At 40.6% G+C, this 18,977-nt stretch overlaps 1 protein-coding gene across 1 annotated transcript in view; it reads left to right on the plus strand.

The window, feature by feature from the left end:
* LOC143287864 (sphingomyelin phosphodiesterase 4-like) overlaps positions 1-18,977 on the plus strand; it is a 53,344-nt gene that overhangs the window by 23,427 nt on the left and 10,940 nt on the right. Inside the window, exons 9-13 of the mRNA XM_076596101.1 lie at positions 5,813-5,955; positions 10,654-10,744; positions 12,833-12,957; positions 17,097-17,220; positions 17,812-17,851. Coding sequence (XP_076452216.1) covers positions 5,813-5,955; positions 10,654-10,744; positions 12,833-12,957; positions 17,097-17,220; positions 17,812-17,851 — 523 coding nt within the window. The remainder of the gene's footprint in view (positions 1-5,812; positions 5,956-10,653; positions 10,745-12,832; positions 12,958-17,096; positions 17,221-17,811; positions 17,852-18,977) is intronic.

Consider the following 18,977-nt stretch of genomic DNA (forward strand, 5'->3'; position numbering starts at 1 on the left):
TATATATATATGTTTGTGTAATACAGGTTTTTTGTTGCACTGATAGATAGCGTTTTCTGTTTTTGATGTAGAAACATCCTAACATAGTTGCATGTAGTTGGCTTTTTTATATTTGCTGAAATAGTTGGAGCGTTAGGTCAGGTCTGCTCTCAAAACAGTAAACTAATTTTATTGCAACTATTTTATATATATATATATATGGTGCACTTCTGCTTGAACCCCCCCTCCCCTCCCCTAAAAAAAAAAGGTGTAAATCTAGACCAGAAATTGTCCATGCAGCTACATATTAGCTCCATCTACCATACAACTTTTCTCAAAATTCGGAAAATTGCCAGCATTCGTTCATATCTTTCAAAGACTGCCACGGTTAGACTTGTCTCCTCCACTGTTAACAAGCGTCTGGATTACTGCAATTCGGTTGTAGTCGGTCTTCCAGCTGATCAGATCAGTTGTTTGCAGAAAGTTCAGAACAGTGCAGCTACACTTGTAGCGCAGAAATTTAAGCATGAGCATGTGACACTTTTGCTGAAAGAGCTGTGTTGGCTTCCAATTGAATTCTATATTTAGTTCAGAATTGCCACACTCGCATGCTGCTTTTTTGATGGCACACTCCCACAGTATCTCTCTTCTTCACTCACAACTTATCAGCCTTCCCGGTCATTTCAATCTTCAGGTAAAAGAATATTTTGGGTGCCGAACACTAATTTGAAAACCTTCAGTCACGGATCATGTAGTTTCTTAACCCCAGCTGTCTGGAACTTAACTGCTTGCTGACCTGCGAAAGGCCCCTTCCCTGGACTCTTTTAAGTCCCAGCTGAAAACTTATCTTTTTTGCCTTGCATTTGATTTTGAGTAACATTTTAGTCTAATTTGGGTCCAATGTGAGGGATGTACTACTTTTTCCAGTGTTGTGTGTGTATGTGAGGGTGGAGGTGCTATGTGTGTGTGTGTGTGTGTGTGTGTATGTGTGTGCACGTGTGTGTGTGTGATCGTGTGTTTCTGTGTGTGTATGCTGTTCATGAAGCGAGGATGGTGACTGTTTCTTTGTTGTCGATTCTTTTTCTTATGATTGTTGTTACTCTTTTGTAACATGTAATTTGTGGAGCACCATGAGTGATTGTTATTTGAATTTTCTTTAGAAATTCTGAGAAATATATAAATATATATGTGTGTGTATATGTATGTATGTATTTTAAAATATGATATATGATTATGCTTGCTTCTAATTTTCTATGATTGAGATCCCACCTGATAAGTTTATCAGTTTTATGTTAAATCTTTTATGGATGGGGAACATAAGCTGGCAAATTATCATTTGCCAATTTTTGACTCACTTGTGTAAACAAAGTGAGTCTATGTTTTAACCCGGTGTTCGGTTGTCTGTGTGTGTGTGTGTGTCTGTGTGTCTGTGTGTCTGTGTGTCCGTGGTAAACTTTAACATTGACATTTTCTCTGCAACTACTTTGTCAGTTGACACCAAATTTGGCATAAAAATAGGAAAAATCCAGTTCTTTCCAGTCATCTTGTTTAAAACAATATTGCGCTTCTGGGATTGGCACAAAAAAATAAAGAATGAAGCCTAATTATATGCAAACTGCATTTACTGTTATATTTATATTTTTTGTATTCTCTAAACTTGACACTTTGATCTGATATTCGACCCAACAGCTAGAGCAGTCATTATTATCATTTTTTGTTCAAACAGGAACTTGTTTTGCTAAGCATGGAATTTTTATTTATTTTGCAAACGTTTTGTGCAGATAGTAAAAAGGGGAAATTACTCTGTAATGCTAGTGGAGTTAATTTGCTTTAAACTGATCTTTCTCATCTTAAACATTACATTTTGAAACAAGAGAGGCAAGGCCTTCAAGACTCACTTGTGATGCACTTTTTTAAAAAAATCCAAGCTTTTTATGTATTGAGTATAATTTCAAAATGTAATGTTTAAGATGAGAAAGATCAGTTTAAAGCAAACTAAGTTCCCAGCAGAGTAATTTCCCTTGTTCTGCTACGTACACCAAAACGTTTGCAATAAATAAAACTTCCATGCTTAGCAAAAGAAGTTCCTGTTTGAACAAAAAATGATAATAATGACAGATCCTTTGTTGGGTCGAATATCAGATCAAAGTGCCAAGTTTAGAGAATACAAAAAATATAAATATAACAGTAAATGCATTATACCCAATACATAAAAACTTGGATTCTTTTAAAAGTGTATCACAAGTGAGTCTTGAAGGCCTTGCCTTTCTTGTTTTACTTGTTATGTTTCTTGTTTGTTAAAACAAATATTTACTCTGAAGACCTTCCCAGCTGGGTTTGATTTTGATATATGTAACACTGTTTTGAGTTTCCATAGAATGCATTTTATTTTTATTATGGTTATCTTGTTCATTTTCTGTATATTGGACATTGTCATCTTCAGGCATGCATACTTGAGTGCATGCAGCCACAGATCTTTTTAACTTCAAATTAAACAAAACACACACTTGATTTTATTTAGTATTGTTCACAACATTATCAATACAGATTTCTCACCTCAATAATTGTTGTTTAAAGATATGCTTGTGTGTGTGGGTGGGTGTGTTGTGTGTGTGTGCATGCATGTGTGTGAGCGTGAGACACAGAGAGATCTGTTCTTGGGACATTTCAAGAGATTTTTTTTTTTACTCTCTCTCTCTCTCTCTCTCTCTATATATATATATATATATATATATGTATGTATGTATGTGTGTGTGTGTATGCTCAGCCACTGATTATAGAAACTTAATTTGCTTTGCTTTGAGGTTTTTGGTTGTTGTTTTTTTATATCCATTTCTTAGTCAGTCATGAACAACCTGTACCTGTTCATGCTGGATATGTGTGTGTGTGTGTATGTGTGTGTTGTTTGTGCATGCGTTTGTGTATGCGTTTGTGATTTTATATTTCATTTATGTATTCTGTGTGGACAGCATGCATATGATTTTTTAGAATCTTTATGAATTCAGTTTCCATTACATCCTCTCTTTTTTTTTAAGTAGTCCTGACTGATAATTTGAAAGTATCAGAGTCAGAATGGTGAGAGTGAGAGGTGAGTTTATGTGTACAAAGAACTGGAGATGTTCACGTTTGGAAACATGTGAACTGATTGAGATCCAGTCAAGGTGTACTGCATCAGACAGGTGTGTCAAGTAATTATACCATACCCAGCCGAATATATGCTTAGTGTTCTTTACTGGCAGCTTTCGGCATCTCCTGGTTCTCTGCTCAGTTACTTCACCATCAGTTCTGTTGAGTATGAAACCAACACAGAAGGCTTTGAAAACATCAGTATCAGTGTTTGTACAAGGAACACTTAGTTAAATTGAAATGATATATTCTTGCTCAAGATTTTATTCAACAGAAATAGCCTATAATTGAAATTGTCTCTTTCTGTTGTTTGTAATTGGTAAGTCTGACTTTAAATCTATTCTGTGGTGTTAGTTTCATATGAAATTATATTTCTCAGCAACATTTTGTTTGTTTGTTTGCAAACAGAGCTAACTGCTGTTGATGTGCAATCATTTGTTGTTGTTTTGTTTTTTATTGAGATGGCAGATTTCTACTCTTTCTTTTCATCATAAATTGTTTGCAGGCAATGTGTTAGGCCATTCATCTTCCTGAACAGAATGCAGGAGACAGAAAAATGTTGTTGGTCATATAACATTATTTTCTTTTCTCTTTCTATTCCTTAACCTGTTGTGGAATGATGGCCTAGAGGTGATGCGTCTGTATAGTAAGCGAGAGAATCTAAGCATGCTGGTTCGAATCACGGCTCAGTCGCCAATATTTTCTCCCCCTCCACTAGACCTTGAGTGGTGGTCTGGACACTAGTCATTCAGATGAGACGATAAACAGAGGTCACATGTGCAGCACACACTTAGCACACGTAACAGAACCCACGGCAACAAAAAGGTTGTCCTTGGCAAATTTCTGTAGAAAAATCCACTTTGATTGAAAAAGCAAATAAAACTGCACACAGGAAAAAATACAAAAAAAATCGGTGGCGCTCTCAGTGTAGCGACGCGCTCTCCCTGGGGTGAGCAGCTTGAATTTCACACTGAGAAATCTGTTGAGACAAAAAAGAAAAATACAAATGTAGCTGTGCACATACAAATATTGTGTTATTATGAGGATGTTTGATTTAGTTGATGCTTCCCCCCATCCCCACCCCCCACCTGTTTTTAACAGTTGACATCTGACAGAGGTTTTGACTTGACTTGAGGGTGATGATGTTTATTGATGACATCGACATATTATGTAACAGACACTTCTAGATGATGTGGGTGACACACAAGTTTGGAAGAGATGACTTTAATGACAAGGACAGCAGCACTCACCAGCAGCATTTTGCTATATATATAATATAGATGATGTATTGATGGTGAAAATGGGGATAGCAGACAACACAGCTACATTGTAGACAGTGACAGTGGAGACATCCAGAGAGGAAAACGTATGATAAGGTGACACAGTAGACGTGATAGGGAAGACATCCAGAGAGGAAGACATGACACAGTAGACGTGATAGGGACGACATCCTTAGAGGAAGACATGATACAGTGACACAGTAGACAGTGACAGGGAAGACATCCTTAGAGGAAGACATGACACAGTAGACAGTGACAGGGAAGACATCCAGAGAAGAAGACATGATACAGTGACACAGTAGACAGTGACAGGGAAGACATCCTTAGAGGAAGACATGATACAGTGACACAGTAGACAGTGACAGGGAAGACATCCTTAGAGGAAGACATGTGTGACAGGGAAGACATCCTTAGAGGAAGACATGATACAGTGACACAGTAGACAGTGATAGGGAAGACATCCTTAGAGGAAGACATGATACGGTAGACAGTGACAGGGAAGACATCCTTAGAGGAAGACATGATACAGTGACACAGTAGACAGTGACAGGGAACACATCCTTAGAGGAAGACATGACACAGTAGACAGTGACAGGGAAGACATCCAGAGAGGAAGACATGATACAGTGACACAGTAGACAGTGACAGGGAAGACATCCTTAGAGGAAGACATGACACAGTAGACAGTGACAGGGAAGACATCCAGAGAGGAAGACATGATACAGTGACACAGTAGACAGTGACAGGGAAGACATCCTTAGAGGAAGACATGATACAGTGACACAGTAGACAGTGACAGGGAAGACATCCTTAGAGGAAGACATGATACAGTGACACAGTAGACAGTGACAGGGAAGACATCCTTAGAGGAAGACATGATACAGTGACACAGTAGACAGTGACAGGGAAGACATCCTTAGAGGAAGACATGACACAGTAGACAGTGACAGGGAAGACATCCTTAGAGGAAGACATAACACAGTGACACAGACAGTGACAGGGAAGACATCCTTAGAGGAAGACATGATACAGTGACACAGTAGACAGTGACAGGGAAGACATCCTTAGAGGAAGACATGATACAGTGACACAGTAGACAGTGACAGGGAAGACATCCTTAGAGGAAGACATGATACAGTGACACAGTAGACAGTGACAGGGAAGACATCCAGAGAGGAAGACATGATACAGTGACACAGTAGACAGTGACAGGGAAGACATCCTTAGAGGAAGACATGATACAGTGACACAGTAGACAGTGACAGGGAAGACATCCTTAGAGGAAGACATGATACAGTGACACAGTAGACAGTGACAGGGAAGACATCCTTAGAGGAAGACATGACACAGTAGACAGTGACAGGGAAGACATCCTTAGAGGAAGACATGATAAGACAGAAGCGGTGATGGGAATTGCTGTGTTGCAGGAACACTTCATGCCTTCGCTCAACCAGGTGCTGGTGGTGAGGATGATGGTGAAGTACCTCCACTACTTCACCAACACCGCCACCCCCATCATCACCTCCCCCTACCAGCAGCGAGTGGAGACACCTCTCCACCATTTCAAAAGGTAACCTTGTGTGGAGCATCTCAGTCCTCTGCTGGCACAATGACAGCCAAACATGCTGTTCCTCTGCTGTTAGTTTTCATGGGTATTTTGAGCGATGGAAATGAGGTGTTGTCACACAATACTGAACATCTGATACACTGATCACATGAGTGAGCAAGTGCACCAAACCATCAAGCAGCACACTGGACAGTGACAGTCCACGCTTTCATGCTTTATTTGAAAATTATCTTTCAAAAAGCTGAAGCACATAATGATAGTGGTGCTTTGTCCAGTTAGTGCATTAGTCAGTATGATTCATACCCGAGTCAGTAGCTCAGATAAAACTCTTAAATACTTAGGATTGTTATGTACTTAAGATCATTTTGATTTACGCTGTTGTGCGTTTTATAGACTTGTACTTTCAGGGAGAACATTGCAGGGTTTTTTGTGGTTTTTTTTTCTTTTTGTGCATAGTGAAAAACAGGTATACTTGCACAGAAAAAAAGATGAGTGCCCATCAAACATGTCAGAAGTACTGGATGTTGTCATTGCCAAGAGATGTCTCTCTGTCTTTCACAATATGATTTATTGCTGTTATATGTATTATTAAAAATGATAACCAAGACTGATTGTATTTGAGAAAATAATGAATTGAATGACCTGTGGACTCCTTCGTTCTCATTGTTGCATAGACTGCTGTGCAGGTTTGATGCAAATCAGGCTCCAGGTGGGCATGCTACAAAAATTAAAAAAATAGACTTGGGGGGAAAAAAAAAAGGATAATGTAGACCAGAAGAAGAAAAAAAGATATATGTGGAGAGATTATTGATTCCTTATGTGCCTCACCTAGATCCTGGTATATGAATTTTTGTTGTATTTTTGTGACTATGAAAGGAGATTAGGAACAGGGGTGTTCACTGGCTAACACCTACCTTCTTACATAGGCCAGTGGAGGTGAAGTGGGGAGGGAGATAGTGGGAGGACATATGGAAAAGAGCTGAACAGAGCACAGGTGTTGCTGATGTTGCCATGTCTGACTGAGCAGCACAGACTTGAGGGTTGATTGACAGCTGCCTTCCCCAGCTTTGGGTGGGGATGAATTTCCTCTTTGGGAAAGAGGGGGTGGGGATGGAGATAGGATAGATCAATAGAACATGTCATGGGATAGTTTACTGCTGACGCTGTGAAATTTGATTGGAAGCATCTGTTGCTGGGTTACATCGACAGTGTGTGTGTCGTAACTCCTGTTGGTTTCTGATTGGGTGATGTGATGGCTATCACGTGTTAGGAGCCTGTAGTGTTTTTTCAGCTCCTTATTTAGTTGTTTTGTTTGTTTGGGTTTTTTAAAATAATGATAACAGACATTTCTTTCAGCTGTATCATTACAACATCTAAGCGATACAGAAGTCTAAATAACTTGAGATATACTTCAGTGTGTAATCTTAATAAAAATAAAAAATTAAAAAAAATAATACATAGTTTTTCTGTGGCGCTATATCCAGCACCAATGCTGCTCAAAGCGCCTTACATCATAGTTGACTATAAACATGCCTTAAAAAACATATCAACCACTATCTGACAATGGAAAACATACAGTGTGTTCATATGAATGCAAAAGCACACGAAAGATTATAAAAGCTATGAAGTAAATAAGGCTTGGATTAAAACAAAATGCATTTCATATAACACACACACACGCGCACGCACACACACACACACACACACACACACACACATATATATATATATATATATATATATATATATAAATGTCCCTCGCTTACAGACACACACACACTCACTGACATTAAATATCAACTGCACTAAAAAACAAAATTGCATAAGCATTAAAACATTGCTTATTTTCTAACATAGAATTTTGTATGGACATACTAACATGCCTACACACTTACACACGCGTACCAGAGCACTGTAACCTCACAAACACATGAACGCACGCACACACGCACACATGCCCATTAAAAATAACCAGATAGAAAAAATGACATCACATCTAAGACCGAAACTGTGTAAAATACACAATGCATTAAAACAGGACTACAAAAATACTAACACAAAGATACTTGTCAACAAGCATACCTTGGTTTAACCATTCTGAACAGAACAAAAATGCTTACGGAAAAGGTAACTTTTCAGATCTGACTTAAAGGAATGTAGATCAGAGGAATTTCTAAGAGATGAAGATAGAGAGTTCAACACTTGGGGAACCTGAGCTCTGAAAAACCTATTTCCAGCGCATTTCAGATTAGTCCCTGGAACTTAATGCAGATTTTCAGAACTGGATCTTAATGTTCTGTGCGGTTCATATGTTTCCAATACAGAGGAGAGATAAATGGAAGAGACTTGTCAAAGTGTTTGAAGGCGAGTGTTGCTAACTTAAGTGAATGCGGGATTCAATTGGAAGTCAGTGTAACCGATTCAGCAAAGGTGTAACATGATCAGATTTCTTTTTGGCGAGAACCAGTCGTGCAGCATTGTTCTGAATTTTCTGTAATCTGTTGATGGAGGAAGATGGTAAACCTGCAAGAGTGGAATTGCAGTAATCCAGTCTGGACAGGACAAAAGAGAAAACCAACTGAGCCATATTTTTCTCTGTTATGTAGTGTCTGACTGAGGCTAGCCTTCGGAGATGAAAATTACATGAGCAACACAAGAATGAAATTTGGTCGTTCATAGTCAAGGTTTGATCGAGATACACACCCAGGTATTTGGCTGATGTTTGAAATGCTACTGAAGCAGGGCCAAATGTAACTGGGTCCTTTTCTGCTGCCTTAAGACGAGTTAGGTCTCCAGCGGCTAAGAGTTCAGTTTTGTCTTCATTGAGTTTCAGCTTGTTTTTGTCCATCCATGTTTTTACATAAGCTACACAAGCTTCCAATTCAGTAATGACTGTTTTAAAATCAGATGGTGGAGTCGCTTTTTGTAATTCTGTGTCATTTGCATATTTATGGTAACCAAATGAGTGCCTTTTGAAGATGTCAAAGGTTGAGTGTACAAAGTGAACAAGATAGGCCCTAAGACTGATCCCTGAGGGACACCAAACACAAGAGGAATGACTTTAGAGGTGCTATGTTTTACTTTAACATTGAGTTGACGATTTGAAAGATATGAAGAAAACCATTTTAAAGCAGTAGATTTAATGCCAAAAGTATTGCTATGACAATGGATAAGAATTTGGTGGTCACTTGTATCAAATGCTGCTGACAGATCTAAAAATACCACTACAGATGTAAGTCTTTTGTCTGTGTTTGAGAGGAGACTATCTGTGACCGAAAGAAGGGCTGTTTCTGTGCTATGGCTTTTGCGATAAGTTGACTGACAAGTTTCAAGCAGGCCCTTTTCATCAAGATGTTCCTGGAGCTGATGTAACACAACTTTTTCAATGATTTTAGAAATGAAAGAAAGATTAGAGACAGGTCTGTAGTCTTTAGCTGATTTGTGTCCAGATTGTGCTTCTTTTTTTTTTGACTCACTTGTGTAAACAAAGTGAGTCTATGTTTTAACCCAGGTGTTCGGTTGTCTGTGTGTGTGTGTGTGTGTGTCCGTGTGTCTGTGTGTCCATGGTAAACTTTAACATTGACATTTTCTCTGCAAATACTTTGTCAGTTGACACCAAATTTGGCATAAAAATTGGAAAAATTCAGTTCTTTCCAGTCATCTTGTTTAAAACAATATTGCACCTCTGGGATGGGCACACACAAAAAAAAAGAAGCCTAATTATATGCAAAGTGCATTTACTGTTATATTTATATTTTTTGTATTCTCTAAACTTGGCACTTTGACCTCTTATTCTGACACAACAACAAGAGGAGTCATTATTATCATTTTTTGTTCAAACAGGAACTTCTTTTGCTAAGCATGGAATTTTTATTTATTTTGCAAACGTTTTGGTGCAGATAGTAAGAAAGGGAAATTACTCTGTAATTAATGCTAGGGGACTTAATTTATCACAAGTGAGTCTTGAAGGCCTTGCCTCTCTTGTTTCTTTTTTTTTTATAAGGTAATTTTGAGCTCTCACACCTCACCCACCACACCCAATCCCATTCCTCCTCCTCTCCTTCCCTCCCCCATCACTCACACCTCTCACCTCAACTATTCATCAGTTTTGTTCCGAAGATTTATAGATTTGGGTACAAATCACTGTAGTGCTTTTCATTGAATTATCATCAGTTTAAAATAGAACTGTTGTGTGTGTCACTGTGTGTTTCTGAGGATGAATTTAAGCAGACAGGAAGTTATTTTTTCTCCATGTCTTTGCCCCATGTCTCTGGCTTTCTCTTTCTTACCCCTACCCATGATGAATCAAGGTTTGAGAATAACCTTCACTGGACACTGACAGAGGACACTTACAGTCCTTTTCAGAAACATGTAGTCAGCATGATCACAGCAGTGTTGATCCCGTCACTTTTCAGCAGTTGGACTCGAATAAGACAGTTAACAAAAAAAAAAGACACAGAAAAATAAACAAAACAACTAAGAGAAAACACAAATATTGCTATTGCTACTGATATTGAGAAATAAGACCTCCTCATTATCTGTTGAGATTCAGAAGTCCAGTTGTCCTTGTTCCAGATGAGTGGCTGGAATACAAACAATGGGGTGTGTTGATTGGAGTATCTTATGTACGGTAAACTGACATGTGCCTGTGTGTAGCTTGGTGTAAAAGAGTTGTGTGTGTGTGTGTGTGTGTGTGTACAGGACAGTGGTTCCACAGCTGGTGCAGAAGAAGCTGTACTGGTTCCTGCGTCACGCCTTTGACCGCTGGCCTCTGGACTGCTACTTTAGAATGGTCTGTTTTTGTATTGTTACTTTTTGTCACAACACATTTCTCTGTGGGACATTCAGGTTGCTCTCCCCAGGGAAATTGCATCACCACAGTACAACACCACTCATGGTTTTTTTTTGGTTTTTTCACTCTGCAAGTATATTTTGTTTACTCCCTAGGTGCATGCTACACATGGGACCTCAGTTTATTGTCTTATCCAAAAGACTAGCATCCAAACCACCAATTAAGGTCTAGTGGAGGTGGGAGTAAAAAGGGGACTCAAACACATGGACACCTGCTTCCCAGTCAGGTATATTACCACCAAGCCCTATTCCACATCTGGTGCACCCTTGTCTTGAATCTTGTCTTTTCTGCCTCATCTTCTCTTTCTCTCTCTGCTTTTCTGTCTCTTTTTCCTTGACTGCTTGCCTCTGGACTGCTCCCCCAGAATGGCCTGTATTTGGTTTGATTATTGTTTTGTTCTAAGCAACTCTCAGTCTCACTCTTGTTTTATTTCTATCTCTGTCCATTTGTTCGAAGAAAAAAATCTTTTTTACTGACCCATCTTCCTTGACATTATTATTCCAGTCTGCTTATCCCGACACTGTCCCCTCCATCCTTCATACAAAGCAACACCCAAGTTCCTGTTGCAGCACTTGCAGTACACAGAGAACTGTCAGGTCAAGTCACCATGAGATTACTCACCAGAGGAAATCCTGCACTCTATCTGAATTACTCCATTGGTACTTAGTTGTTTTGACTCAATGTGTTTAGGACACCACCTAACTCCTACTGATGATGATCATTACCTAGTAATATTGCTGGACAATGTGGCTGAGCGACGGTGATTGTGTGAAGAGTGATGGTCAGATTTGATGTTATGATAGATAATCACAGTATTCATGAAGAAACTAAGACACTGAGGTGATGTCCATGTGTATGTACAGTTCTGGTGATAGAAGTAAGACACTGATTTGATGACCCTGTGTGTGTACAGTTCTGATGATAGAAATAAGAACATGATGTTCCTCTGTGTGTGCAGTTCTGGTAATAGAAGTAAGACACTGACGTGATGTCCTTGTGTGTATACATTGTTAGTGATAGAAGTAAGAACATGATGTCCCTGTGTGTGTAGTGTTGGTGATAGAAGTAAGAACATGATGTCCCTGTGTGTGTACTGTTGGTGATAGAAGCAAGACACTGACATGATGCCCATGTGTGTGTACTGTTGGTGATAGAAGCAAGACACTGACATGATGTCCCTGTGTGTGTACTGTTGGTGATAGAAGCAAGACACTGACATGATGCCCATGTGTGTGTACAGTTCTGGTGATAGAAGCAAGACACTGACATGATGTCCATGTGTGTGTAGTGTTGGTGATAGAAGCAAGACACTGACATGATGTCCATGTGTGTGTAGTGTTGGTGATAGAACCAAGACACTGACATGATGTCCATGTGTGTGTAGTGTTGGTGATAGAAGCAAGACACTGACATGATGTCCATGTGTGTGTACAGTTCTGGTGATAGAAGCAAGACACTGACATGATGTCCATGTGTGTGTACAGTTCTGGTGATAGAACCAAGACACTGACATGATGTCCATGTGTGTGTAGTGTTGGTGATAGAAGCAAGACACTGACATGATGCCCATGTGTGTGTACAGTTCTGGTGATAAAAGCAAGACACTGACATGATGCCCATGTGTGTGTACAGTTCTGGTGATAAAAGCAAGACACTGACATGATGTCCATGTGTGTGTAGTGTTGGTGATAGAAGCAAGACACTGACATGATGCCCATGTGTGTGTACAGTTCTGGTGATAAAAGCAAGACACTGACATGATGTCCCTGTGTGTGTACAGTTCTGGTGATAAAAGCAAGACACTGACATGATGTCCATGTGTGTGTACAGTGTTGGTGATAGAAGCAAGACACTGACATGATGTCCCTGTGTGTGTACAGTTCTGGTGATAAAAGCAAGACACTGACATGATGCCCATGTGTGTGTACAGTTCTGGTGATAGAAGCAAGACACTGGCATGATGTCCCTGTGTGTGTAGTGTTGGTGATAGAAGCAAGACACTGACGTGATGTCTCTGTGTGTTGACAGGTGCTGGAGACCTGGCTAAGCTACATCCAGCCCTGGCGCTACACGGACGTCAAGCACTACACACGTGGAAAGGACTCCCACCCACACAAACAAGATCCCAAGGATCGCAAAGTGGAAGACAAATGGTACACTGGCAGTAGCGTTAGAGCAGCTGACACACTCAACAGTATGCACTTGGCAATTTACTTGGTGGATTTGCTACAGGCAGAATCATTGCTGTATTTTGTGACAATCTGCATGACTTGTCCTCACAAAAAAGAAATCTAATCATGTCACACCTCTTCTGCATCAGTTACACTGGCTTCCTATAGAGCCCGGCATTCACTATAAACTAGCGACACTTGCCTTCCGACATTTTGATGAATCTCTTCCTGTGTATCTCTCCTCTGTGCTGGAAACATATGAACCATACAGAACGCTAAGATCCAGTTCTGAAAGGTTGCTTAAAGTCCCAAGAACTAATTTGAAATGTGCAGGGAAACAATCTTTTAGGGCTCAAGAACCCCAAGTATGGGATTCTTTACCATTGTCCCTCAGAAATGCTCCTGATCTCCAGTCCTTTAAGTCAGAACTGAAAAAGCTCCTTTTCCACAAACATTTCTGTACTCAGCACAATGGATAGTCCAATGTCTGTTCACCAAATGGAGTTCTAATCTTCTGTGCTAGAGATATTTTAATACTTATGTAATCCTGTTTTAGTGCAGTTGATAGTTAATGTGTCTGGGCATGTGTATGTGTGTGCGTTCACGTGTGTGTGTGCACGCATGAATGTGTGGTTTATAAACTGTATGTTTTATGGACTTTTTTGCGTTTTAATCTAAGCATTATTTACTTGATATTTTTTATAATTTGATGGATTATGCTTGTTTATTCTTAACTGTGAACACATTGGATTGAGAAAGAGCTGTTGTCATGTTTTTATGTTATGTTTTATATATATCTGGATGATGTAAGGCACTTTGAGCAGCATTAGTACTGGATGTCGCACCATAGAAAAGTTATGAATATTATTTTAATTAATATTATTATTTTGATCTTCTGTTTTTTGTTCCACTGCATATTTTTGTATTATGAATGGAAGAAAATTTATATGATTTGTATTTATAAAAAGAAAATTTGTCATCAGAAATTTTGCTTTCTAACCGAAGAGTAGAATAAGAAAGCATGCCATAATTCCGTCTTTTCTTCAGAACAGTGTGAGTGTTACACTATGTGATTATTCAGTCACATGACCCAGTGTTACACTGTGTGATTGTGCTGTGCTCTTACACTATGTGACTGTGCTGCGGTGTTACACTGTGCTGCAGTGTTACACTGTATGACTGTGCTGTGGTGTTACACTGTGCTGTGGTGTTATACTGTGTGACTGTGCAGTGGTGTTACACTGTGTGACTGTGCAGTGCTGCGGTGTTACACTGTATGACTGTGCTGTGGTATTACACTGTGTGACTGTGCAGTGATGTGGTGTTACACTGTATGACTGTGCTGTGGTGTTACACTGTGCTGTGGTGTTATACTGTGTGACTGTGCAGTGGTGTTACACTGTGTGACTGTGCAGTGCTGCGGTGTTACACTGTATGACTGTGCTGTGGTGTTACACTGTGTGACTGTGCAGTGCTGCAGTGTTACACTGTATGACTGTGCTGTGGTGTTACACTGTGCTGTGGTGTTATACTGTGTGACTGTGCAGTGGTGTTACACTGTGTGACTGTGCAGTGCTGTGGTGTTACACTGTATGACTGTGCTGTGGTATTACACTGTGTGACTGTGCAGTGATGTGGTGTTACACTGTGTGACTTTGCTGTGGTGTTACACTGTGCTGTGGTGTTACACTGTGTGACTGTGCAGTGCTGTGGTGTTACACTGTGTGACTGTGCTGTGGTGTTACACTGTGTGACTGTGCAGTGATGTGGTGTTACACTGTGTGACTGTGCTGTGGTGTTACACTGTGCTGTGGTGTTACACTGTGTGACTGTGCAGTGCTGTGGTGTTACACTGTGTGACTGTGCTGTGGTGTTACACTGTGCTGTGGTGTTACACTGTGTGACTGTGCAGTGCTGTGGTGTTACACTGTGCTGTGGTGTTACACTGTGTGACTGTGCTATGGTGTTACACTGTGCTGTGGTGTTACACTGTGTGACTGTGCTATGGTGTTACACTGTGCTGTGGTGTTACACTGTGTGACTGTGCAGTGCTGTGGTGTTACACTGTGCTGTGGTGTTACACTGTGTGACTGTGCTATGGTGTTACACTGTGCTGTGGTGTTACACTGTGTGACTGTGCTATGGTGTTACACTGTGCTGTGGTGTTACACTGTGTGACTGTGCAGTGCTGTGGTGTTACACTGTGTGACTGTGCTGTGGTGTTACACTGTGCTGTGGTGTTACACTGTGTGACTGTGCAGTGCTGTGGTGTTACACTGTGCTGTGGTGTTACACTGTATGACTGTGCTATGGTGTTACACTATGACTGTGCTGTGGTGTTACACTGTATGACTGTGCTGTGCTATTGTGTTACACTGTGTGACTGTGCTGTGGTGTTACACTATGACTGTGCTGTGGTGTTACACTGTATGACTGTGCTGTGCTATTGTGTTACACTGTGTGACTGTGCTGTGCTATTGTGTTACACTGTATGACTGTGCTGTGCTATTGTGTTACACTGTATGACTGTGCTGTGCTATTGTGTTACACTGTGTGACTGTGCTGTGGTGTTACACTGTGTGACTGTGCTGTGGTTGTACACTGCATGGTTTTGCTGTGGTGTTAACTCTTTCCGGACGAATAGTTTTCTCCCTTGCTTTTCCCTGCAGACGACCCATTTGTTAGGGTTAGGAAAAAAATCACAAAAAATACAAAACACAAAGTAACTGAATGAAATGCCCTGTACTTGACCCACTGACCCCACTTCTAACGTCATGTGTATGCCCACCCCACTTTCTCTCTTCACAGCCCTCAGAAGTTGAGTCACTGTCAGTAACTTCCTGCTGGTAGCTTTCTTCACTGTAGATACTTTATTCACCGTCTTCATCTTCCTCGTCAATGTCGAAACCTTCAGTTTGAAGCATTTCAATCACTTCAGCAGCAGTAAAAAGCCGCTGTCGGGATCTAGTTTGCTCCAAAAATTTCCACTTGTATCGCCTGCAACTCCATTTTCGATACGTATGCAGATTAGCTTGTCATGTGGGGTACCAAGGTCAGCGGCTGGCCAGCGAGTGTATAGTTATGGAAACCTCACGAAAAAAACTTTCCATTAGACCATTGACATGTTCGCAATGCCCAGTGTAGCTGCGATTTTTATGCTACCCCAAGAGAAAAATGTGAACAAATTTTTAATTGTTGAAACCGCTATAGCCTTCTGTCGTCCAGAACGCTACCTTACATCAGGAATGCTATAGCATTCCATTGTCCGGAGTGAATTAAACTGTGTGACTGTGCTGTGGAGTTACAGTGTGTGACTGTGCTGTGGTGTGTGACTGTGCTGTGGTGTTACAAGTGTGACTGTGCTGTGTGACTGTGCTATGGTGTAACACTGTGTGAACTGTGCTGTAGTGTTACAGTGTGTGACTGTGCTGTGGTGTTACACTGTGTGAACTGTGCTGTGGTGTGTGACTGTGCTGTGGTGTGTGACTGTGTTGTGGTGTTACACTGTGTGACTGTGTTGTGGTGTTACACTGTGTGACTGTGCTGTGGTGTTACACTGTGTTGTAGTGTTACACTGTGTGACTGTGCTGTGGTGTGTGACTGTGCTGTGGTGTTACACTGTGTGACTGTGTTGTAGTGTTACACTGTGTGACTGTGCTGTGGTGTGTGACTGTGTTGTGGTGTTACACTGTGTGACTGTGCTGTGGTGTTCTGGTGACTGTGCTGTAGTGTTACACTGTGTGACTGTGCTGTGGTGTTTAATGTGTGACTGTGGTGTGGTGTGGTGTGTGACTGTGCTGTGGTGTTACCCTGCGCTGTGTGACTGTGCTGTGGTGTTACACTCTGTGACTGTGCTGTGGTGTTACCCTGTGCTGTGTGACTGCTGTAGTGTTACACTGTGTGACTGTGCTGTGGTGTTACAGTTACATATGAGATTGTGTTGTGGTGTTATACTGTGTCAGTGTGTGACTGTGTTGTGGTCTTACAAGTGTGACTGCTGTGTGACTGCTATGATGTTACTGTGTGACTGTACTGTGGTGTTACACTGTGTGACTGTGCTATGATGTTACTGTGTGACTGTACTGTGGTGTTACACTGTGTGACTGTGCTATGATGTTCAGGCAGCACTTTGTGGAGGACAACTTGCTGTTCTACTCGGTGTTGTTCCTGGAGTTGTTCCCACGCCTGTCTCGTATGGACTTCACCTCACCCCACAGTGCTTATGTGCTCTTCAGACTGACAAAAGTATGCCTCTCTCCCTCTCTCTCTCTTCCCTTCTCCCCTCCACCATTTCTTGCACCATTCTTTCCTACTTTTTCTTTCACTCATGCTACTCTCTTTACTTTTCCTCCTTTTTTTTCTTTCACTTACATGCCCAGACAGGCAGAAATATATTAACAGTATGTTAATGCAATTAATTTACAGTCTGCTCATGTCCCTTGTTGCAAAGATATGTGTGACAAGTAAAATCTGTTGTTTCTCGATACATTTTATTTACCTGTGAACACACACACACACACACACACACAGGCATGCATGCAGGCAGGCACTCACCCCACACATGCACACAACGGAGCAAACTGATGATTTAATTTGTGGTCTATTTTCAGATTAATGTCATCAGTCTGAATAGTTTATATTTGAAATTGAAATTAAACATAAATAAGTAACAAACAGAAAAAATACAAGAACACAGCTGACTGTATGCACTTTGAACAAAGTGCAAAGAAGTGTGTTGATGTTATGTGTGTAATGACAAGAGTGTGTCATGTTTTAACACAGGCATGATGTGTGTGTGTGTGTGTGTGAATGTCATGATGTGATGGTGTGTTTCAGGTGTTAAAGACTCCCAACTTGGCCACACTCCTGTCCAATGGTAAGTGGGTCACTTTAGGATAGATCCTATCATTGTCTTGTTACTGTTCCACACTATGATAAACTTTGCAGACTTGTCATCAAGTGTTCATCCACACATGTGAACAAACCAGCTGGGTTTTATTGTTGTTGAGACTCAAAACAGGTATTTGTCATGATTTGTTCAACTGTGTGTGTCAAATCAAAACAATATTATGAGCATAATGGTGGGACGTCATTTCATCAGAATCTGTAGTAGGTGTTTTTCCTTGCTGTTACTGTTACAAGCTTCAGTAGTCTGTAACTATCTCTCACTGGTTGCTGAATCAAGCAACAGTCAGAGTTATGATAGCCAGTAATGTAAAACAAACAAACAACAAAACGAAAAACCTCTTCCTTTAAAAATCCCTCTCATTTAACCCCTAAGCTGCCTATAGGATGAGATAACTCAGCACAAGCATGTATGCTTCGCTGCCACAATGACGAGATAAATCGTCATCGAAATATTCTGACATTTCTCTGGTTTGCATTGAGTTCGTTGACAAAAATACTGGTAGCTTTAGCTTGGGGAATCTTTCTAGATTCTATTCATAGCTAGAAACCCCATCTACATCATGAGGCCATCCTTTATTTGAACGTTTTGGTTGGGTTACTGCTGCAGTGTTTGTCTGGCTCCTCTCCTCACTCACTCAACAAAATGTCGGACTCCGTGCTCAAGACATGCGATCGTGTTGCCCAAAATCAACCAAGATTGCTTTCTTAGCTGATGCTCAAAAAGAATTGAAGCATAAATTCGAAGGAAAAGACAGTGATGAACTTTTATAGGAAGATTTCATAGAACATAAAGGAGCAGTGAAGAGACTGGCCAAGATTCAACTGTCAGTGAGTGATGCTGACTGTACAGCTGTAGTAGACTACAGAAAGTGACCGAGTTATTAGCAGGACACTCAGCACTCAGCCAGTGCGGTCTGGTGAGAACTGGATGAAGTGACCGTGTGAGAGGGGTGAAGAGGAAAGGGGTGGAGTCCAGGAGGCATGTCCCCACATCCATATAATCACTTGAAGAAGTCACAATGCATTATGTATGTGTCTCTTTTTTAAATTTTTTTTATTGTGGTTGTTCTAGTATAATTTGTGTGTGCAAGTAT

The sequence above is a fragment of the Babylonia areolata genome, chromosome 12, assembly GCF_041734735.1.
Source record: "Babylonia areolata isolate BAREFJ2019XMU chromosome 12, ASM4173473v1, whole genome shotgun sequence".
NCBI lineage: Eukaryota > Metazoa > Mollusca > Gastropoda > Neogastropoda > Buccinidae > Babylonia > Babylonia areolata.